This window comes from Mytilus galloprovincialis, chromosome 5 (genome assembly GCF_965363235.1).
Source record: "Mytilus galloprovincialis chromosome 5, xbMytGall1.hap1.1, whole genome shotgun sequence".
NCBI lineage: Eukaryota > Metazoa > Mollusca > Bivalvia > Mytilida > Mytilidae > Mytilus > Mytilus galloprovincialis.
In genome coordinates, this window is record NC_134842.1 from 2,356,544 (window position 1) to 2,380,448 (window position 23,905).

The 23,905-nt window shown below is 33.8% G+C and overlaps 3 protein-coding genes across 4 annotated transcripts; 2 read left to right on the plus strand and 1 right to left on the minus strand.

Annotated features, from left to right (window-relative positions):
* The first annotated feature begins 14 nt into the window (after window positions 1–14).
* On the plus strand, window positions 15–8,506 carry LOC143074948 (vacuolar ATPase assembly protein VMA12-like). Its single transcript, XM_076250148.1, has 6 exons — window positions 15–196; window positions 2,350–2,426; window positions 4,357–4,449; window positions 5,557–5,587; window positions 7,043–7,170; window positions 8,233–8,506. The coding sequence occupies exons 1-6, from the start codon at window positions 16–18 to the stop codon at window positions 8,311–8,313; spliced, it is 591 nt and encodes a 196-aa protein (XP_076106263.1). The 5' UTR covers window position 15; the 3' UTR covers window positions 8,314–8,506.
* A 4,868-nt stretch (window positions 8,507–13,374) lies between these two features.
* Window positions 13,375–19,096, minus strand: LOC143074950 (uncharacterized). 2 transcript variants are annotated; one of them, XM_076250150.1, is made up of 3 exons: window positions 18,015–19,096; window positions 15,644–15,802; window positions 13,375–15,234 (listed from the first exon to the last, which is right to left on the minus strand). In XM_076250150.1, the coding sequence occupies exons 1-3, from the start codon at window positions 19,012–19,014 to the stop codon at window positions 13,451–13,453; spliced, it is 2,943 nt and encodes a 980-aa protein (XP_076106265.1). In that variant the 5' UTR covers window positions 19,015–19,096; the 3' UTR covers window positions 13,375–13,450. The 2 variants fall into 2 exon arrangements, with proteins under 2 accessions (XP_076106265.1, XP_076106266.1); XM_076250151.1 differs by lacking the exon at window positions 18,015–19,096 and adding an exon at window positions 16,719–16,741.
* Window positions 19,097–19,312: 216 nt separating this feature from the next.
* On the plus strand, window positions 19,313–23,204 carry LOC143074951 (F-box only protein 39-like). Its single transcript, XM_076250152.1, has 3 exons — window positions 19,313–20,408; window positions 21,566–21,727; window positions 22,974–23,204. The coding sequence occupies exons 1-3, from the start codon at window positions 19,367–19,369 to the stop codon at window positions 23,126–23,128; spliced, it is 1,359 nt and encodes a 452-aa protein (XP_076106267.1). The 5' UTR covers window positions 19,313–19,366; the 3' UTR covers window positions 23,129–23,204.
* The last annotated feature ends 701 nt before the right edge of the window (window positions 23,205–23,905 follow it).

The following is a 23,905-nucleotide window of genomic DNA, read 5'->3' on the forward strand; positions in this document are numbered from 1 at the left end:
CATTTCCGGTACAGAATGGAACCAAAAGTGAAAGTTACAGAAAGGATCAGAGAGTTACTTCAAGATGTAACAGAAAAACTGGACACTGCCACAACAAATGAGATAGAAGAAATAAAAACATACATTATAAAAAATGAAAAGAACACAGAAATACCATTTAAACTTGTTCATTTTGCATATAAAAACAGAAAACCAGGTACACATCACATGATCAGTTCAACAGTTGTCATTATGATTAATAACAGACTGCCCGGTGTCCTAGCACTCCCTTTGTGTTGGTTGGGGATTGATTGTCCTTGTAAAAGTAATTGTCGTATAAACATACGTTAGTGACACATCTCCATTAATCACGTTGGGGAGTGTACATGGATGCCACTGTACCCTCACAGCTTTCGAGGGGTTCTTCAGATATCGGAGGCATTTACCAGTACATACATACTTATGATTAATGAAAAAGATGAAACTTTGTTTGTGTAGAAATTCAGTGCTTTGTTGTGAGGTCTTGAAAGGTTATTATATTTTTTTTTGCTTTAACCCCTTTAATCGACCTAGTCCAAAAAATTATGATGTCTTAAAAGGCTATATAATCATTTTGTGCTAAGACGCATTTGACATCGCCTTACGTCGACTGTCATGACTAAGGTGTCAAAGCAAAAAAGATAATACTAACAGCCTTTCAAGACGTCATAATTTTTTGGACAAGGTCGATTTAAGGCGTCAAAGCGTTACCTATCAAGTAAATGCAGACCTGCCAACTATCCCGATTTTCGCGGTATCATCCCGATTTTTAACCCGAATCCCGATATTGGGATTGTAAAACTTAGTCAAAATCCTGATTTTCACCAAATATACCTGAAAATTATTGTTTACCAATTTTGAAGTTTTTCTGATCAATTTTTAAAAATCTATAATTTTACCTTGGGACATATTATGACAAGTTAACGACCCTATTCTTATCAACAGTCACAACAGGTGTCATAATTAGTGGTTGTATGTAATCAGATATTATGGGTTGTAACAGTCCTCAAAATTAATTTGTATACACAAATTTGGTCAAACAGCCTTTCAATTTTAATCAATTAATCATACAAGCACAATTTGCAACATTTGCCGTAGTTCCACAACAAAATCATAATTAATTGAAAGATGAGAACTGTAATGAACTCTCAAGAAAACATCGTTTATCTTGAAACCGTTTAATTTTTTAAACCAGACCTCGTGTGTCTGTTGATTTAAAATCAACGCCATTTTGTATTCACTTCTACTGTGTTACTGTATAAGCCTCTGCCGGTAAGAGCACCTCTGAATACAAAGAAAGATAACTCAAATTATATCCATTTTCTCATTGACACTGATAAGACCATAAATAAGACTAAATCAAAATCTGTCTTTATCCTTCTAACTTAAGGACATGTCGTTTTAGGTCTTTTGTGTCAAGGTTCATAGATAAGAAGGTCTTTGGAGGGGAAAAAGGGGGGGGGTCTCTACTTATATATATGCAGTCTACATGTATTTCAAACAATAAATAGTATTGATTCAATACCCAGCTTAACAAATTGACTTATGAGACACTATTTTAAATATATAAAAAAGTTGTATACATATATTCTTTAAATCAAATTAATCTACTGATACTATACAACTTCATCTTCTTTGTATAAGCATCTTAATTATAAGAATGCCTCTAATTATATTAGAGACTGGTTAATTTTGTAACTAGAATAACAAAATGTTGGTGTATTATATTTCAATAAACTACATTTATGTATTACAACAAACTATGTAGACTCCTCTCCCCCTGAATGTCAATTTTATTTCAATGTAATGTAGACAACTGATGAAATTTCATGCAAGCAGGTGGCTAATGTATGGCGCTGGAAACTGCATTCAGTTTGTAGAACCAGTGGAACATGAAACATTTTGAATGTTTATTAGCTACATTTATATTTGGTATGTTTTTAAGTTGATGTTAGATAAATATTTGTTATTTTTCGTGGATGCCCTCATGTTGACTTTTATCATGTTAATAGGATATATATGTGTTATAGAAATGCTGGATGACCTATTTGACAATTTGTGGCCAAATTGTGGGAGCCCCATCCTATTGTCCTTGAAAGATTTGAGCAAGATATTATTTATGACATTCAAAAAGTGACTGCTGTTACCACCTAATGTGACATGTCAATTGATGGTGTCAATGAATGTTAACGCCGAAGATCAAAACACAGCTTAAGTGTATATGTTTCATTATCAACATGATCAACCATACGAAAATAATACTGTAATTTTTCAGTTTATGAATTTTTCAAATAAGTAACATTTAATGATAAAACAATTCTTCCTTTTCAGAAAAATGCAGTTTATATTTAAATGAACTCTTAGAAGACAGCGACCTTATTTTAAAGGAATACATTCCACCTACAAGAGTAAGTTACTTATTATATTTTTAAACTTTAACCTTTAGTTATTATATTAAGATTGGGCAGTATAATCTCACACCCAGGCACATCATACCTGCTAAGTTTTCAAAATGCCCATGGGAGTTTTACGTGAAAAATGGCTCCCATAGTCCCACAAAACTTTCAAGGGGGCATTCAAATACATGTTTATGTTGTTTTTTGGCTTCTTCGTACTTTAACAAGCCTATAGCCATTGTAAAATTAATTGTTTTGTTTGAAATTGTGGACAAATTTGTTCTTTCAAAATTTCCATTTTGGAGCCTCCATGGGGGAAATTCCCCGCCAATAGTGACAGTTGGCAGGTATGGCACATTCTACTCAAGGGAACAACTGGATACAAATAATGCTATCAAATTTACAGAAAACTTATTTTCATTAATTCTATCATATATAGAAATGTGGTATGAGTCATAGTGCCAATGAGACAACTCTCCATGTCAGGGTTTTTTCATTCACCATCTTTGCAAAAATTTCTAAAGTTACAGGATGCATTATATTACATTGACTTTTAATTTAAGGAACTAAAATCTTGTTCTGCATGTTTATGTTTTGTTAATTACTTCATCTTCTGCTCTATATCGCACCAGAGGAGTAAATGTAAAGGATTTTTTTCATGAGGGAAATGTCAGTTTATTAATGTTATTGACTAGGAAATACAATATTTTCACGGAAACAAATGTTATGCATGAAATGAACAAAATCTTAGTAATTTTATCAGGCCTCGACAATAACGCTTGTCCGATTGTCCGGTACCAGAGGTAAAAAAGGTCGGACAAGTAAAAGCTATACCAAGCTTGTCCGATGGGACAAGTAGAATCATTCTGCAGAAAATAAATTTTAATCCAACTTTGATGAACAAAGTATAATTATTAACAAAAAAAACAAGAAAAGAAGATTTGTTTGACATCTTTCCTTTTTAAACTGAAACTAATTGAAACTTTTTATTTATAAAGACCCCTCAGACTTGCAATCGATAATTTAAAACTGGTTCTTTGTCAAGTACTTTAAACAGGTAAAAAGCACACTTTTCTCGGAAACCAGTCTTACAGATTCCATTCAACCATGCGATTTTTAGATAAGGTAACTTTAAAAGACAGTTCGTCTCCAGCTCAGAAATGATTCGGCTCCAAGTTTAATAGACAGTTGGGCACCGTAGGAGACATATTTCATAGACTTGATTAATAGACAGTTTGGCAAGGCAGTAGACATTTCTGGACCAAGACAAATCAGAACCTCCTTTCCTACCTTATTTTGTTGCTTTATAATAATTAATACCAATGTCCATACCGTATTTTTTAAATAAGAATGAGGAAATTATTTACCATAAAAATCATCAAATCAATTGTTTGATCTTTATGTAGAAAAAACAATACTTGCAATGCAGTGACCTAGCTATAGTTGTTAATTTCTGTGTCATTTGGTCTTTTGTCTCATTGACAATCATACCTCATATTCTTTTTATTGATTGCATTTGAATAAACTTTTTTCAACTTTTAAAAAAATAGGATAAAAATCCAATGAGTGTACATTTAGAGTCCAATCAGATGGTGCCTCATGTGCAAAGTATGATGAGACTTTAGCATTTATAGAAACTATAGAACCGAAGTCCTGTGACACAACTAAATTCAGTTGTTCATGGCTCATATCTTTTAAAAGTATTTCAAAGGATATAAATCAAATTCTGTTCAATTTTTTTTTTAATTCATTTTGTTTCTTGAATCAACTTGAAATGCAAAAAAGGTTATTATTAAGATTTTTTTTGGACAAGTTACAATTTCATTCGGACAAGTAAGTTTTGGTATGTACTTGTCCTACTAGACAAGTTGAAAAAAAAGTTATTGTAGAGGCCTGTTTATACCAAAAGATCATTTCAGTTTTTATCAAGTTTTTGTTTTAGAATCCAGAACTTGAAGCTAGAATTAAAAAACTGAAGACACAACAAGAAAACAAAGACTACAAAAAGATGACAAAAAATGTTGGAACATTCAAGGTAAACTATAGTTATTATAGTGCTAAAACAGACTTTTTGAGGTCTTTTCTGAAGGGTTGTCTCATTGTTAATCATACCACATTTTCTTTTTATGTTATTATAATCTTTGTATAGTTTAAGGTAAAACAAATTGAAATGATTCCCATTTAGAAAACTTTCATTATTACTACTTCTTGTACAAGTAATAAAGATCATTTATGTACCTTGGACTACAAAGTTTAATTAGGGATACTGGCATTATGATACTTAGGTGGACCATTTAAATTAAAAACTTAAGATATATATCGTATTGTAGTAATTCAAGGCAATCCATATTTGACTGTTGATCTGTGATGTCCATCTGGCACATTTGAGTTGTCCTTGGCCTCATTTCAAGGTGAAAAGGCATTTATATTGATATAACATGAAGTAACCTTTAGGTTTAGTTATCTCAGCTACAGTTATTTTAATTAGAATATAATTGGTGCACATGTCACTTTTACTGGATACTTATAATCTTGACCTCATTCTCATGGTTCATTGATTCATATTGACTGGATTCTTATGATCTTGACCTCTTTTTCATGGTTCATTGATTCATATTGAATTTAGTGAATAGTTCTCTGTCTGAATTACTTCATTAGATAAAACTTGTATCTAAGGTCTTTCCTGATGCCCTAACACAAAACACATATGTAGTTTGTTACTCGAGAAACATAATACTATATAATTTACTTTTCTACATTGGCTAGAGGTATAGGGGGAGGGTAGAGATCTCACAAACATGTTTAACCCCGCCACATTTTTGCGCCTGTCCCAAGTCAGGAGCCTCTGGTCTTTGTTAGTCTAGTATTATTTTAATTTTAGTTTCTTGTGTACAATTTGGAAATTAGTATGGCGTTCATTATCACTGTACTAGTATATATTTGGTTAGGGGCCAGCTGATGGACGACTCCGGGTGCGGGAATTTCCCGCTACATTGAAGACCTGTTGGTGACCTTCAGCTGTTGTTTTTTTCTATGGTCGGGTTGTTGTCTCTTTGGCACATTCCCCATTTCCATTCTCAATTTTGATATGTATTCATTCAAATTAGACTAATGATCAAGATAAATCTTTTTTTATTTTTAGGTTCATGAACCAGGTTCAATAGGAAAAGAATGTAAGTTATCTCCCCTTATAAAAAAACTTCTTTGTTTAGCATAGCAAAAGTTACCAAAACAGAAATTTTAGAAAAATAAAATATATACATACTATAATGACTTTAAAACCCTCCCTATTATTGAAGACCATATGTCGACCTCTAGATATTTTTTAGTTATTTGTGTCCCTACATGTATTCGCTGTTACAACATCTTGTTTTACTTATATAAAGTTGAACAATCTGTAATTTAAAAAAGGCCTTCCATCTCATGCATCTGACCCATTTTCATTTCCGCATGCTAACTTAAGATTGCCTCATACAAAATTAATGAAACTCATACACATTGATAAAAACCAAAACTCTCAGACAGAGTTAAAATTTGGGTAGTAAGTCACTTAGGGTTCTAGAGTCAGTAGATAGATATAGGAAGATGTGCTGTGAGTGCCAATGAGACAACCCTCCATCCAAATAACAATTTTAAAAAAAGTAAACCATTATAGGTCAATGTACGGCCTTCAACACAGAGCCTTGGCTCACACTGAACAACAAGCTATAAAGGGCCCCAAAATTACTAGTTTAAAACCGTTCAAACGGGAAAACCAACGGTCTAATCTATATAAAAAAACGAGAAACGAGAAACATGTATAAATTACTTAAACAAACGACAACTACTGTACATCAGATTCCTGACTTAGGACAGGTGCAAACATTTGCAGCGGGATTAAACGTTTTAATGGTACCAAACCTTCTCCCTTTTTCCTGAAACAATAGCATAACATCACAACATAGAAAAACATACGATAAAATATCAATTGGCAGGCTTAACTCAATCAAAAAAGGTAAATTAATACACTGAAGGAATAAATTTGATCTGCGATATCTGAATGATAATTAATAAAATATCAGGGATAAACATTCAAGGCCAAAAAGCAAACAAATAAGTCCAAACAAAGCAATGGCAAGACACCACTGCGAAATATTTAACCCTACGAAAATTATCACATTTGAAAAAAAAACGGTTTTAATAATACAGGTAAATCTTGAAGTTTATACAAATGTAGTGAAAATTAGAAGATATTCCAAATAATCAAAGCTGGTATATATAATATTCCATATTAATATAAAATAACAAAAAGGTATTATAAACAGTTTCAACAGGTCGAATTAACAAGAAAATACGATTAGAGAGTACTCGCAGTTACTGACAGCTAGTTAAAAGCCAAAAACAATAATAAAAAAAAAAAAAAAAAAAAACTTGGAAAATTGCTATTTTTTTTTTTAGATTCCTCATCCAAACTTACATAACTTACATTTGTTACATCCAAATTTTATGAAACTCATACACAATTCTTTCATTTATATGAAATATGACTTTTGTCTGACATATTTTAAATCTTTCAAATTCATCTATTTATAGGGTTATTCGTACAAAAATTAAAACACCATTAATTCTGCATTATGTTTATTTTTTAGTGAAAACACTGAACAATCAGATGATAGGAGTGTTTAACTTTGTGTTGACAGTGGGCGGGGCTTTTGTCTTTGGATACATGGCTACAAAGTATGCATTTGCTGATTCTGGACAAGATTCTTTCCCTTTGGTAAGTTAACCAGAATGTTACAGACATTTTGATAAGAGGAAAGTTTTTCTCAGTCTAATTATATCTTTTGGAATACAGTACCTGAAGTCATCTGTTATACAAACAGACATATTTTGAAAGGTAGTTTTTCTCAGTCTAATTATATCTTTTGGAATACAGTACCTGAAGTCATCTGTTATACAAACAGACATATTTTGAAAGGTAGTTTTTCTCAGTCTAATTATATCTGTTGGAATACAGTACCTGAAGTCATCTGTTATACAAACAGACATATTTTGAAAGGTAGTTTTTCTCAGTCTAATTATATCTGTTGGAATACAGTACCTGAAGTCATCTGTTATACAAACAGACATATTTTGAAAGGTAGTTTTTCTCAGTCTAATTATATCTGTTGGAATACAGTACCTGAAGTCATCTGTTATACAAACAGACATATTTTGAAAGGTAGTTTTTCTCAGTCTAATTATATCTGTTGGAATACAGTACCTTAAGTCATCTGTTATACAAACAGACATATTTTGAATAGTAGTTTTTCTCAGTCTAATTATATCTGTTGGAATACAGTACCTGAAGTCATCTGTTATACAAACAGACATATTTTGAAAGGTAGTTTTTCTCAGTCTAATTATATCTGTTGAAATGCAGTACGTGAAGTCATCTTTTAAACAGCTAAGAATGCAAACAAAACATTTTAAGCACTTGATTTAGTTTTAAATAATTTTAAACATAAGCTTTAGATAAAATAATATTTAGTGTATTCATCAATTAGATAGCAATAAACGTATTTACACTTTTGGTATTTAGCTGTATTTTGCCTCTGAATGACCTTTGATCTACTCTGAATAACCTTCTGACGTCGAGCAACAATCACTTTCTAATTTTAACGTCAAATGTTATAAATTGTGATGTCAAAGTTTATTGAAACCTGTGTGATTTTATGTAATGGCAAACAAATTTGCTTTCAAGTGTAAATAGTCTTTTAACAAACAAAAAATGTGTTGAGGTCTAGGTAGGTTCTTGAATTCCTACACCAGTACGTCCATTATCTGTTTTGTATTTCAGCAATTGATGTCTGGATTAGTACTTGGTACCATCGTGTTCTTTGCTGACCTTTATTTCTTAGTGAAAGAGGACATGAGGTGACACAAAAGGGAGGTAATCCAGTTTATACAGTGCAATCACATGAAACTGAATGGAGCCAAACCAATCAGAATGCCAAGAACTATAGACAGAGTCGAGCCACAAGGGAAGATGATGAATTGTAGAAAACTTTGGTGCTAGAATCAAGACTTGTTATTTATTTATTTATTGAAATAATAAACAGAGATTAAATATATGACTGATTTGTTGTTTTCTTTACAACTTAAATGAGTATCCATAACTTTTTTGTTAAATCTGTACAGGACTTTTCCACTGACAAACATCCCTTCCTTGAAGTGCCCAGACAATTCACGCTTGAACGTGTAGTATTAATCATTCAATTTCCATACTCAAATACTGTTTGGTACAGGTGAACAAGCAAAAGCATAAACTTCTAATTCTTGGGGAGATCTTTTAGAAACTTGATAAGAGACATACATGCACATAATAACTTTACAAAATACCAATTTTATTGCACTTGATGTGTGTTTGGACAACTGAGGTCTCTTCGGGGATGGTAACATAGTTAATAATCCAAAACCTAATACAAACTTTGAAGAGTAAATGGAACAACACAAAAGGACAAAAAGTATTGTCAATCCTGGACAAGGATTCAAATCAAAGCTATGCATCATGAAGAAATTAAGTCATTCATTTGGATGTGTTAGACTTAATCTAGTAATTGTTGTGTCATGGAAGAAAAAACTTGATACTGATATGACACAAAGGTTTACACACATGTCAATGTACAGTAAAACATTATGTTTGGGTCAAAATCACAATTTAGCATAGAAGTAAAATTTCACTTCACAATGAAAGAGAGGCAAAGCTTTCAACAGGACATTTAAAATCATAAGTCAAAATTAAACTGACAACCCATTGGCTTAAATAGAATGAAGACAAACAGAAAAACAACAGACTGAGTACAAAATACAGAAAACATAACATTAGAAAAAAAAAGTACTCAGCAGCACAACCCTCCCACCAAAAGCTGTAGATGTAACATGTGTATTAAGTTGCAAGTTGATGTGCCTGCAATTTCATTGTAAAATTGAGAAAAGAAATGGGGAATGTGTCTAAGGGACAACAACCCGACCATAGAAAAGACAACAGCAGAAGGTCACCAATGGGTCTTCAATGTAGCGAGAATTCCTGCACCCATAGGTGTCCTTCAGCTGGCCCTTAAAAATAAGTATACTAGTACAGTGATACTGGACATCATACTAAACTCCGAATTATACACAAGAAACTAAAATTAAAAATCATACAAGACTAACAAAGGCCAGAGGCTCTTGACTTGGGACAGGCCCAAAATTGCGGCGGGGTTAAATCTCAACCCCCCCCCCCCTATACCTGTAGCCAATGTAGAAAAGTAATTGATAAAAATACGCACATTAAAATTCAGTTCAAGAGAAGTCCGAGTCCTATGTCAAAATGTAAGCTACCTAAACCAAATATTTGAACTCGAGAATGTTCTAATTTCACGCTTTTAAATTATGTATGTTCAGAGAACAATGAAAAAGTGTCAAAACAGTAATTTGGTATATAACTTTAATAATGAAAATGTGTATTAAGGTTCAAGTTGATATGACCACAACCTCAGAGTGAACTACCTTCAATAATAAATTTGCTTGAACAGGATAAGCAAATGTTATGAAACTTATAAACAATGCTTTTTACCACAAAACACAGATCATGATGAATTTCTGGTGGCGTCAATTTTACCTTACTAGAGTTATGCCCCATTGCAAATCAAAAATGTTGAATTTGAAGTTTCAATTTTTAACCGGATTTTTGTGACAAAAATGTCGGTTATTGATTTGTGGATGTACGGCGGGCGGGTGGGCCGGCGGGTGGGCGGGCGGCATCAAATGTTGTCCGTGCATTAACTCATGAACCGTTCAACCAAAGCTTTTGAAATTTTAATATGTTATTACTGACAACTATACGAAGGTCAAGTTCAATAATGGAGATTTTGACTTTTACCGTTCAGGAGTTATGGTTCTTGAAAGATTGAAAAATGGAGTTGTCCGTGCATTTACGCATGAACTGTTCTACCAAAGCTTCCCAAATTTTAATATGTTGTTACTAATGAAAGAATGGAGGTCAAGTTCAATAATGACGAATTTGACTTTTACCGTTCAGGAGTTATGGTTCTTGAAAGATTGAAAAATGGAGTTTCCAGTCGTGTCCGTGCATTTATGCATGAACTGTTCTACCAAAGCTTCCGAAATTTTTATATGCTGTTACTGATGATAAAATGGAGGTCAAGTTCAATAATGACGATTTTGACTTTTACCGTTCAGGAGTTATGGTTCTTGAAAGATTGAAAAATGGTTTTTTCCCGTCGTGTCCGTGCATTTTCTCATGAACCATTCAACCAAAGCTTTTGAAATTTTAATATGTTGTTACTGATGACAAAATAGAGGTCAAGGTCAATAATGACGATTTTGACTTTTACCGTTCAGGAGTTATGGTTCTTGAAAGATCGTAAAATATGGTGTTTCCATTCAGGTTGTTGCATTTACTCATGAACCATTCAATCTAAGCTTTTCAAATTTTAATATGTTGATACTGATGACAAAATGGAGGTCAAATTTGATATTGACGATTTTCACTTTCACCATTCATCAGTAATGGTTCTTGTGATATTGCCAGGACACAAATAAATGTTAATAAATCCGGTTTGCTGTCGTTGTGACAGCCTCTTGTCTAACTTTAGTTTGCCTCATCAAAATGTAATGACTCTTATACACAATTCTAAAGTATACCATAAACAACTGAAAGCAAATTCTACAACTCTAAACTCTGTGTATATGAAACAGCACTCATATAATATCAGTGACTGTACAAAGGATCATTTCATGCACACTATTAAAGGTTCAGGAAAACATGAGCATGTGCAAGGCTACAGTTAGCTAAAATACTAAATACCAATGCAGAAACAAAAGCTAAAAATATTTGTCTTTTAAATTTATTTATGAGCAAATTGATGTTAATCTGCCAAAAAGCAGATGTTATAATTGTATGCAACAGTTTAATTATAACTTCTTGACATTATTCAGATTGCCACACATGAACATTTGAAGGACATTTCTACATTTTTGTGCTCTAGAAATAATGCCATCATAAAAATCTTAAAGCCTGTTTGCCCTAATTGTCTAAAACTTAATTAACTGTCATATGAACGTTATCATAGGTCAGTCATCATAAATCTGTATAAAATAAAGGTCACCAATATAACCTTGTCACAGTAAGTGAAGAGTAATCTTTTCTATTGCTCTTGGCTCACTGGAATAACTCATTGATGTTTACCCTCGGTTCCTTTTGCATTCGTTTAAAATTAGCATTATTTTTACAGCGGATTTCATTGAGTGTGAAGCCACATTGTATATCTTTGGTTAGCTGGCTTGTAAGCTGAACAGTGAAGTTATTGTTAGGTCAGGTACACTACCCTCCTTTGAGAGTAGACTAGTCCAGCAGATAACTAATCTATCTGTCTCTGGTGGACTATACTACTTCCAAATAAGGGCAGTTTACCTGACCTAATAATGACTTTACGGTTCAGATAACAAGCAAGCTAACCAAAGATATTACCTTTCCCTACACACTCAATGAAATCGGCTATAAATGAATGAAGATTTCAACATTGTTAGCAGCATGCGTCTTGTATGAGAATTGAAAACAATTATGTGGAATGCTGAATTAATTAATTTTGAACGAAATATATGTTCTTTTTTGTATTTTAATAGTATTGTGTTGTCATCTGTGTATCTTATTTTGTGTGTAAGAGAACTTGTCTAGGTGTGATGCGACTCAAAGCTTGACCCATGGTATAAACACTTGTGGTTTGTTGAAGAAAGTATATTGGCATCTTGTTCTCTTATTTTGTGGGTGAGAGAACTTGTCTGGGTGTGGTGCGATTCAAAGCTTGACACATGCTATATATATATATATATATATATATATAGACACTTGTGTTTTGTTGAAGAACATACACTGTCATCTGGGTATCTCAAAAGCTTGACACATGGTTTGGACATTTGTGATTTGTTGAAGAACGTATGCTGTCATCTGGGTATCTACGGGTGCGGGAATTCTCGCTACATTGAAGACCCATTGGTGGCCTTCGGCTGTTGTCTGCTCTATGGTCGAGTTGTTGTCGCTTTGACACACTCCCCATTTCTTTTCTCAATTTTATCTTATTGTGTGGGTAAGACAATTTTTCTTTGATAGGTTCTACTCAGAGCTTGACATATGGGATAGACATCATTATCAGTTTGTATTTTGCTGACGAATGCATGATGTTATCTGGGCTTCTTATTTTGTGGGTAAGAGAATTTGTCAAGGTGTGGTTCGATTCTTGTTTTTTTGTTTGTTGAAGAACGTATATTGTTAATAAGGCTGGATATCTTGGCAGATTCATGTTTGAATGATCCTTTTCCGTTTTTATAGTTTTTTGTTTTCTCTTGTGACAAGATAATTTCTCTTCGTTTTAAAAAAAAATCATGTCTTTTTAATATAGTTATAAATAAGCGTTTAAGGAGTCCAACTGCTTCATTTCCTTGTCAATCATTAAGTTACTTTTCATCGTCCAGTTTTCTTACAATATTTTGAATAAGCCATGCTTTTGCCAGTCTTGTTTATTGTTTTTAGTTTGTGAAATCCTTTGTTGTGCGTGCAAGGGGACTTTAAAACACGTTTTATATAGTTAGTTTGTTACCAACTCTTGCAAATGTTCCTTTAAAGAGAACTGTTATAGTTGATGTTAGAATCGTTCTTTACTTCATCACTGAATAACAACTGGCAAGATGGTGAACATAAAAACTGAAAAGTATAGTTCCTTAAATAGATTTTTTTTTTTACATATGATTAATTGTCTTTTCGATAATCAATTGAAAAGAGATTAGATTCAGATATGGATTTAAAGGGGTCAGGGGCAGGGGTTTCCTCCCCTGAAATGTCACCTAGAAAATATTGGTGAGTGTCTGCTCTATGTCGAGGCAGTATGTTAATACGCCTAAAGCCATATGATCTTAACATATAATTTAAGTACAGAAAATATTGCGGTTTTACAATTATTTTTATTCATAAATTAATCAAACTTCATACCAAATAAATAAGGTAGCTATTCAGATTTTTACAATTCTTCGTCCGTTGTTTCTGCTTCATTTATCGATCTATCGTCGTTTTCATCATCACCCTCATCTTCATACTCAGTAGACTCATCATCCTCGGATCTATCCTCCATTAAAACAACATCGTAGTCTTCGTCTTCCTCTTCATCATCAGTTTCTGCCATTAATTGGGCAAAAATGTCATCGACTGAATCTTCATCTTCTTCATCGCCTTCATCGTCACCCTCATTCTCATCATCATTTTCATCTAAATGATCAGTTTCATCGGCTTCGTCGTCTTCAGGATCATCGTCATTGATATCGGAATCATCAATGCCATCATGGATATCATCTTCATGATCAATGTTATCGTTTTCATGGTCGATGTTTTCATCATCATGGCCTATGTTTTCGACATTGATTTCGTTGTTTCCTTCATCATCATTGTGACAAATTCCTTCGTCCACGCCTCTTTCATCGATATCATTGTCATCTGCGTTATTAAAACTCTCCGGTTCGACGTCGGAAGGGCCATGTTCATCGTTTATTTCTACACTTTCTCTATTGATCTCTTCACTATTTTCATCGTTCCCTTCATTGTCGATATTATCTCCATTCTCATCATTGTTTTCTGCATTTAAGCCGCCCCTGTCCTGGACACCATCGGTTTCAATGTCCTCCCAGGGGAAGTATTGGCTGACCTCGTTATCGACACCATGGAAATCTTCTCTGGCACGGGTCCTACTATTCTCCCAGTAGAAAACTTCTACGTATCCAACGCAATGCCCAGTACTGCTGTCTCTGTCATTATTCCGACTGGTTTCTCCCGGATAACTATTGATCTCTTGCATGTTGCTCTGTTCATCTATTCCAATATTTTCTGTATCATAATTAATGACGTCTTCAATGACAGATATATTTTCGTAATACTGATCAAAGCTCATTCCATAATTATGTTCAGTATTAGTCCTGTCGTCTTCGATGTGTTGAGGCTCACCATTTTCACCATTCAAAGAGTTGTGTCCAATAATTGTTCTGATTTCCTGTTGACCACTAGTCAGGTTTTCTTCTTCATTGTATTGTTCCACATTCTCCTCATCATCTACATTTCCGCCATCAATGTTTTCAGTATCAAGCATAGCGTTTCCTTCATTCAAATTGTTTTCATCTTGGTTCCCATTGTTAACTTCGCCATCATTTTCATTGTTAACCTCTACATCGTTTTGATTACCATCCTCGACCTCATCATGTTGAACAAGTAAACCATTGCTTTCGTCTCCCTCTTCATTTTCAATAGCCTCTACAATTTCATTGTTTTCTTCGTTATTTTCATTTTCCTCCTCATCTTCGTTACCCTCATCCTCATTATTGACCACCTCACGAGGTTGTTCTGCATTAGACTGTCCATCAAGATTTCCAATTATGTGACCATTTTCATCTCCATCTTGGTTGCTCTCTTCATTATTTTCATTTCCCTCTTCGTTGCCATCATCTTCATTATTTACAACAGCCGCAAGAGGTTGTTCTTCATTTGCCTGTCCATCGAGATTACCAAGTACGTGACCATTTTCCTCCTCAACACTTTCCTCCTCATCTTCATCTTCTAAAACATCTTCTTCGTTTTCCTCTTCCTCTTCCGATTCCTCTTCCATGCTTTCCTCGTCATCGTCTGACTCGAGCTCCGATGTGATGACGACGTTATTATTGCTTTGGCTGATAGCTTGTGTAAGTTGTACTCGGACGGTCATTAAATACTTCAATTCTGTTTCATCTAGACCCAATACTCCAAGATTCAGGGATCGCAGATCTGAATTTGACAAAAGTATTCTTATTGTAAAACTCATCTAAACATTTTTCAAACAGTAAAACTACATTTAATATACATTTCTGTTTGTTCTATTTTCACTGTAGTTTCAGTATAGACTTTTCTTTTTATTGATACTACCCTGGGACTTCTACAACAGTCTCTATACTACCTACCTTAACAATCGCATATGCCTTACATCTTATTAGTCCCATTCACCAATGTCAAACTTTTTTTTTATGGACAAAACCTTATTATTTATTCTGTAATACTTCAGTCATTGATTTTGTTTCTATCGTATCATCAGGATGTAAGACTATTTTAACACATAGTCAATGTTATAGTTATCTCATTTGATTCCAAAGACCCGATTCCAAACAATGTATAAAAGTCAAAACTTATAAATTCTTACTTAATTGTTTATCATACTGCATCTGGCAAATTTTCTCCACAGTGTTAACAGACATTTTGCAGAACAGACTTAAATGTTTGAGACGATAGCATCTCCCCAGAAAGTACAGGATCTCGTCGTCAACTGGCTGGTTCTTGTCAAGGTGAAGGCTGAAACTCTCTGAAAACAAATAACCTAAGTTAATAATTAATCTCAAGTAAAATAAGTGTTCGTATGCAGATTTATGTTTAAAAACGGGAGATGTATATGTTTGGTTACCTTGACATACAATTAGTGGTAGGATCCATGTAGAAATTTCATAAGTGGGCTTCAGTGATTGCCTAATTTATCAACAAACAATTTACCACAAAAGAAGGATCCGTGTCCCTCGAAAACCCTCCAAATCCGCCTCTAATTACATAATGGTGATATCGGATTATCCCGTTAGTTTTATCGTTTGAATCGTTTTACATTGCCATTTCGGGCTTTTATAGCTGCCTATGCGGTATGGAATTTTCTCATTGTTGAAGGCCGTACGATGACCTATAGTTGTTAATTTCTGTGCCATTTTGGTCTCTTGTGGAGAGTTGTTATACAACTTAATGACACTTTCAAAATTATAAGGTTCCATTAGAAATTCGGTTGGACTAAACCGCTGCGAATAATTGAATCAATGATTATTTCTTTTGTTAGAGTAAACAATGATTATTTCTTTTGTTAGAGTAAACAATGATTACCATACTTATTGTAAAAACAGCTGATGTTATGAAGTAAATTTAAAAATCATCGGTTGTTGCTAGAGGAACATTGTTGTTGTGATGAATCATGTATTCATTATGTTATTATATCGGAGAAAACATTGCTGATGAGATTAATCAATGTTTCACTACCAAAATTGTCATAGTACACATTACTGGTGTGATAAATCAATGATTCGCGACACAAATAGTTTAATTATGATTGCTGATATAAACCAACAATGATTCATTTATATAAAGTGTTAAATAGTTATTGCTGATCTGAGTTATCAGTGATTCACTTACCTATAGTGTTTAGAGTAAATATTGCTGATGTGATTAATCAATGAATCACTTACCTAAGGTGTCAGAGTAAACATAACTGATGTGATTAATCAATGATTCACTTACCTAAGGTGTCAGAGTAAACGTTACTGATGTGATTAATCAATGATTCACTTACCTAAAGTGTCAGAGTAGACATTACTTATGTGATTAATCAATGATTCACTTATCTAAAGTGTCAGAGTAAACATTACTGATATGATTAATGAATGATTCACTTACCTAAAGTGTCAGAGTGAACATAACTGATGTGATTAATCAATGATTCACTTACCTAAGGTGTCAGAGTAAACATTGCTGATATGATTAATGAATGATTCACTTACCTAAAGTGTCAGAGTGAACATAACTGATGTGATTAATCAATGATTCACTTACCTAAGGTGTCAGAGTAAACATTGCTGATATGATTAATGAATGATTCACTTACCTAAAGTGTCAGAGTGAACATAACTGATGTGATTAATCAATGATTCACTTACCTAAAGTGTCAGAGTAGACATTACTTATGTGATTAATCAATGATTCACTTACCTAAAGTGTCAGAGTAGACATTGCTGATATGATTAATGAATGATTCACTTACCTAAAGTGTCAGAGTGAACATAACTGATGTGATTAATCAATGATTCACTTACCTAAAGTGTCAGAGTGAACATAACTGATATGATTAATGAATGATTCACTTACCTAAAGTGTCAGAGTGAACATAACTGATGTGATTAATCAATGATTCACTTACCTAAGGTGTCAGAGTAAACATTAATGATGTGATTAATCAATGATAGACTTACCTAAAGTGTCAGAGTAAACATTGCTGATATGATTAATGAATGATTCACTTACCTAAAGTGTCAGAGTGAACATAACTGATGTGATTAATCAATGATTCACTTACCTAAAGTGTCAGAGTAGACATTACTTATGTGATTAATCAATGATTCACTTATCTAAAGTGTCAGAGTAAACATTACTGATATGATTAATGAATGATTCACTTACCTAAAGTGTCAGAGTAGACATTGCTGATATGATTAATGAATGATTCACTTATCTAAAGTGTCAGAGTAGACATTACTGATATGATTAATGAATGATTCACTTACCTAAAGTGTCAGAGTGAACATAACTAATGTGATTAATCAATGATTCACTTACCTAAAATATCAGAGTAAACATTAATGATGTGATTAATCAATGATAGACTTACCTAAGGTGTCAGAGTAAACATTGCTGATGTGATTAATCAATGATTCACTTAATCAATGATTCACTTAATCAATGATTCACTTAATCAATGATTCACTTACCTAAAGTATCAGAGTAAACATTACTGATGTGATGAATCAATCCACACAATCTAGTCTGTGCCTCTGCTCTCGACTCTACAATCGCTGGCCATGCAATAATGTCAATCTCTTTCATAGGAACAGTTTCTGGTAGTGCATGCTGTATACCATGACGGAATCCAGAAGCATAGATATAGAATATGACTTTGGTGTCAGGACATTGCCTTTTAAAGTAGGTCCACGTCTCTGGTTCTATTACCCAACTATTAATATCGCAATCAATAGTAAGAGTAAATGTTTTCATTTTCTGTTCCCTGGCGAAATGCCTTAGAATTTCTCCGTTTACCGTGTTGTAATTAGTATAGATATAAGTTAATCCTTTCATCTTTGACATAGCATTTCTATAACGTGATATAGAGATGGGGATGACATTGGTTTGGAACATGTCTTCCATGTATAGAAATTTCAGAGTTTTTGATGCTGCTCCCCGTCCGAGGGACTCTAATATTCTACAACCATCTACAAGTGTTACACGTGCAGCGATTAAGTTTAGTACTTCAAGTTCCCGGCATCGTCTCAGAAAACGACAGAGCGAAGCAACGACACGATTTTTAGAGGCTACAAAATGCCAGTGATTTTCCATATTAGCATGGTAGAGTGTAAATTCTTTGAGTCGCATGTTTGCTATGACTGCTAACTTCTTCAGAAAGACTTCAGTCGCTTGAGAAATGACTTTCACCGTTCGATAGGTAGGTCCCTGGAATCTTATAGCTAACGATCGCAAGTGTTTTCCAAACCTTTTAATATATCTACAAGCTCTTTCCGCCGTGCCCATAGCATCGAATCCACCAAAGCTAACACACCGGTACCGCCATAGTAATGGCGTTTCAAAGAGCCGCAACCAGTTTTTACATACACGGGCTGCAGCCACTCGTTCACTGTCATCCAAGTATTTGTAAACCTCTATTAAGGCAACATCTGGAAGATAACACCAGTCGCTACTTTGTCCTAAATCACACATGTTTAGGAAAGTTTGTAGACACCAACGTTACCCATGCAAACACTTATCCTGAAGATCCAAGCGTGCGCAGATTTACCACAGAAACGACAATGGGGAACGTCACAAAGATCATTACATTATAGTCGGTCCAATCAGAAATTTTAATAAAAAATACCAAACATTAAAATGGCTTTAAATATCGTAAATCGCTTTTTTTCGTTGTCTAAATACTTCTAAAAAAAATTAAAACATGACGTCCAGTTGATTTTTCCCAAACAAAAAATGCTTAAAAATTCGGACTACGGCGAGTCCAACGTCATAATGTCTCAATTTGACACTATGGAGAACGTCAAGCCTAGTAACGTCAAACTGAATGGAAAGTAGTTGGGTTGTTGGAAAAGTTTGTGAGATATTCACGTCAGTGTCAAGAATATTTAACAGTAGTATGGAACAATCGACATGGGTTGATCTACCAGATGTCGTGGTTATAGAGTTATTTAGATTTTTAAAAGACAAAGATCGAGCGGCTGCCGCGCTAGCATGTAAAAACTGGGCAAGATTGTTTAAGACGCCATGCCTATGGCGCTCTCGACACTTTGAGATGGGAGGTTATAGGGCGCACAATAATGGAAGCCGCGCTTGTGCGTTTTCAAGTTTATTCGGAAACTATGTTAGATATTTATCGATTTCGTGTAGTCATCCTTCATATCACACAACAAAAATATTCCAGAGAGCTATCGAGGACGTCCTAGGAAAAATGCGCACGTCGAATTTATTTGAGTTTGAGCTGGAAAGATTAGAACTTGAACGTTTTTGGAAGTACGAAACACCCCGTGATAAATTAATAGCATGTTTTGTTAGGTTTTTAAAAACACAAAAATATTTGAAAATATTTGATATGACAGCTGCACAATGTAACTTAGATGGAGGTTGTCGAATTCTACAAGCAGTGGGCAATAATTCTGGTCACAAAGTACAAGATGTTTTTATAGAAGACTTTTTTCATTCAAGGCTAGCAGTATTTCAAACTGATCATTATAAGTCTGCAATTTACAAATTTACAAACATAAACTATTTAGGAATCAATTACAACTGCTTGTCCGATGAAATTATTGAAACTTTTTCCAAAACACTTGAAGGAAAATTGGAGTGTATGAACATCAAAGTTTACCGAAACGATCCACATTTCCACACCATAAGTGGCAGCCAGTGGTCTATGTTACGACGGAAGTGTCCAAAGTTGAAGGTAACCATGTGGTTTGAAAGCATTGGACATTCCACAGATATAATTCCGGTTCTTGTGAAGGAGATTCCATTAAAAGACTTACATATCTGGACAGGATATGATGATGATGTGGAATGGAGACTTGCAATAACGATAGACCATATTGCAAATTCTTACGCCAATACTTTAAGTAAGTCAAATTGAATACTTGCAAGTCTTATCAATAGGATAATTGGTCAGCGGAAAACATTAGAAAAGTAACCCTTCTTTTGATTAAGGTAAAGAAGACAAGAATGTGATTACCTCTACTAATATTCAATAATAGAAATTTTAAAACGAAATCGTTAATGTTTTGATTTTAGAAATATATATATACAAATTGTCTTTTGAACAGTTTTATTTAAAATACATGTATATACACACTCATTATTTATCGTATGTGTCTGTCGCATATTGTTGGTTTTTTTTATTTAAGTCAGACCGATAGTTTCTCGTTTCTTGTTTTACATTTATTATTTCGGCGCAATTTAAAGCTATATAAGTGATATTGGTTTTGCTCATTGTCGAAGGTCTACAGCAGCGACCTACAGTTGTAAAAAAACATCATTAAAGTGCAAAAACTCCGATAAGGTGTCCTTATTATCTTATTTGTAGACCTTGTCTTACTGGTCATTTTGCTTATATTAGTTTCTTTCTATCTGTACTGTTTTCAAAATGACGAAGGAAAATTAAGATAAAATTTGTCAATTAAGGGCATTAATTCCTGCAACAAGGCATCTGACTGTCTTGATTTAAATTATAGCAGGTAGATCGCAACATTCTGGACATTTTAGATCCTAATATATTTTCTCTATTCATAGCAGTTTTTAGTATAATAGACAAAAACTTGCATTTTACCCCTTTGTTCCATTTTTAGGCCATGGCGGCTATATTGGTTGTCTGGCGGGGTTATCGGACACATTCCTTAAACTACACACCCCTATTATAATTGTGGCCAACTTTGGTTGAATTTGGCCCAGTGAGATTAGTTTCAGAGGAGAATAATGTTTTAAAAGTTAATCGACGACAGATCGAGGCCAAGTGATGAGAAAAGCTCACTTGACGCATTGGTCCAAGGGGAGCCTCACATTTATCTGATTTTTTCCTGCAGTACCACATTATGATAAAATTTAAACTATGCTTTGAGACTTGGATTGAGGGTTGTCTCATTGACACTCATATCGCATCTTCTTATATTTATTAAACGGTACGAATGCGAATTAAGGCGTAAAAAACAAAAGAGGAAACACAGAACTGCACTTATTATAATGACTTTACTAAAAGATTGATTGTTTTATTTTATTCCAGGCATGCTCTCGCTAGAACTAGATAATAATCACGAATTTGTGGACGATAATGTACTGGCACTGTTACAAAAGTGTAAGAAACTAAACCAGCTTACTCTCAATGCCAATGTTGTGGTCAGCACGATCAGGGCTATCTGTCTCTTGCGGTCAGAAAAGAAAACCAGTAAGTAAAATTCAATAGTAAAAGTACCACAAACGATATGACAGGTAAAATTGAATTTTAACAGTTTGTGTGAATTGATATTAAAACTAGAAAAAATATTTTTCTAACTATTTGGATAGTGTCGGTTTTAATTAACGCTCAGCAGAAAACAAAATGCATATCTAGGACGAGAATATGTTAATATTATATGAATCTTAACACTGCTCTGTACCAATTCCCTCAGACGGACTTTTTTCAGTGCTAGTTCACAAGGTAACAGCCCACAGGACGAAATGTAAGCCTAACTGGACACATTATTCTGACTCCGAGACGACTGCTTAACATTTGGTCATTGATGCAACAAACCTTTTAAAGAAGAACATTTTTAATAGCACTATAATACAATTCTCAGGAATACAATTTAGATAACGATCACATTTTTACGTAGATCATAATACTAGTACACAGTTTTGCTTAGTCACATTTTGGAGCAGGTATATACAGTTTTTCATAACTGACACGCTTAGAGTAGGTATATAATATAATTTAAATTTCTTAGGGTAAGAATTTAGGAATGTTTCTGTTACAACCTCGCATCTTAGAGAATATATTTGTCGTTAACCTCAAGATGTCCTTTTGTTTTTGTGCAATCCCCTTTTATTCATACTGTATAAATAACAATTGCTGAAGTCCTTGTTCATAAAACTGGATAGACATAATATTTTATATGCTGACTTCTGGCCTTTGTTAGTCTTGTATTATTTTAATTTTAGTTTCTTGTGTACAATTTGGAAATTAGTATGGCGTTCATTATCACTGGACTAGTATATATTTGTTTAGGGGCCAGCTGAAGGACGCCTCCGGGTGCGGGAATTTCTCGCTACATTGAAGACCTGTTGGTGACCCTCTGCTGTTGTTTTTTATTTGGGCGGGTTGTTGTCTCTTTGACACATTCCCCATTTCCATTCTCAATTTTATTCATCTGTATAAATATAAGAAGATGTGGTATAAGTGCAAATGAGACAACTCTCCGTCCAAGTCACAATTTATAAAGGTAAACCATTATAGGTCAAAGTACGGTCTTCAACACGAAGTCTTAATTGGCCCACACTGAACAGAAGGGCCCAAAAATTACAAGTGTAAAAACATTCAAACGAGAATACCAACGGTCTACTCTATATAAAAGTATGAATAGGTAAATAAAGACTGTTTTGGTCGTCATGTTTTGTTGCAATCGTGTATAATGATAATGCTTTTACATTTACAGCCTTACAGTCCCTCCATCTGACCGCATGTGGACTGTCCGAACAAGAATGGACTGTCTTGTGTCAAATCAAAGATGAGTTTTCTGAGATGATTGAACAACAGGGTCTGGACTACAAATTCTGTACTGATTTGTTAATAGACCTGACGCCAATGTAGATGATCTTGGTCCATCATAAAAAATATTGACAATCAATTATGAAGTTTTGAATATATATATATATTGTTTTCTTGATTAAAAGAGCTATGTAAAACCACTTGCTCATCTTTAAGGTTTTGTTTTTGCCATTGCATTGTCAGTTTTTCTTCGCTTTATGAGTTTTGAATCTCAACTTGGTATGAACAGTGAATATGATTATCTTGAATGTTCATGAAATATTTGCCACTGTAGTAAAACATCTATCAATATGTGAAAATAATCCTGCATTTACATGGAACAAGCAATATATGTGAATATAATCTTACAAATACATGAAATATTCGCCACTGGACTCAACAATTAATAAAAACTTGATAATAATCCTACATTAACATGAGAAATATTTGCCACTGGACTCATAAATGCTGCATATAAATGAGAAATATTTTCCACTGGACTGTGCAATCAATCTATGTGCGAACATAATCTTCCATGTACATGCAATATTTGCCACTGGACTCAACACTCAATCAATACATGAACATAATCCTGATCCTGCAAAAAGATAAATGTATGTCACTGAACTCAACAATCAATATTTGAAAAATGTCTTGCATATACATGAAATATATGTTACTGGACTCAACAATTAATCAATTAACAAACATGATCTAGCATATACATGAAATATTTGCCACTGGACTCCACAATCAACAAATAAACACACATGATATTACATGTACCTAAATTGATTGTCACAGGACTCAACAACCAGTCAAAAAGTGAAACTTATCTTG

What these genes read in the sequence shown, in the direction of transcription:
- LOC143074948 (XM_076250148.1), top strand. Translation starts at nt 16, where the DNA reads ATGGAACCAAAAGTGAAAGTTACAGAAAGGATCAGAGAGTTACTTCAA. An exon ending in ATATAAAAACAGAAAACCAG is followed by an intron (nt 197 to 2,349) that starts GTACACATCACA and finishes CTTCCTTTTCAG; the next exon opens with AAAAATGCAGTTTATATTTA. An exon ending in GACAAGATTCTTTCCCTTTG is followed by an intron (nt 7,171 to 8,232) that starts GTAAGTTAACCA and finishes TTTGTATTTCAG; the next exon opens with CAATTGATGTCTGGATTAGT.
- LOC143074950 (XM_076250150.1), bottom strand. Translation starts at nt 19,014, where the DNA reads ATGTGTGATTTAGGACAAAGTAGCGACTGGTGTTATCTTCCAGATGTT. An exon ending in TGTTTACTCTGATACTTTAG is followed by an intron (nt 15,803 to 18,014) that starts GTAAGTGAATCA and finishes ATTTGTTTTCAG; the next exon opens with AGAGTTTCAGCCTTCACCTT. An exon ending in GCAGTATGATAAACAATTAA is followed by an intron (nt 15,235 to 15,643) that starts GTAAGAATTTAT and finishes TGTCAAATTCAG; the next exon opens with ATCTGCGATCCCTGAATCTT.
- LOC143074951 (XM_076250152.1), top strand. Translation starts at nt 19,367, where the DNA reads ATGGAAAGTAGTTGGGTTGTTGGAAAAGTTTGTGAGATATTCACGTCA. An exon ending in TTCTTACGCCAATACTTTAA is followed by an intron (nt 20,409 to 21,565) that starts GTAAGTCAAATT and finishes ATTTTATTCCAG; the next exon opens with GCATGCTCTCGCTAGAACTA. An exon ending in GCGGTCAGAAAAGAAAACCA is followed by an intron (nt 21,728 to 22,973) that starts GTAAGTAAAATT and finishes TTACATTTACAG; the next exon opens with CCTTACAGTCCCTCCATCTG.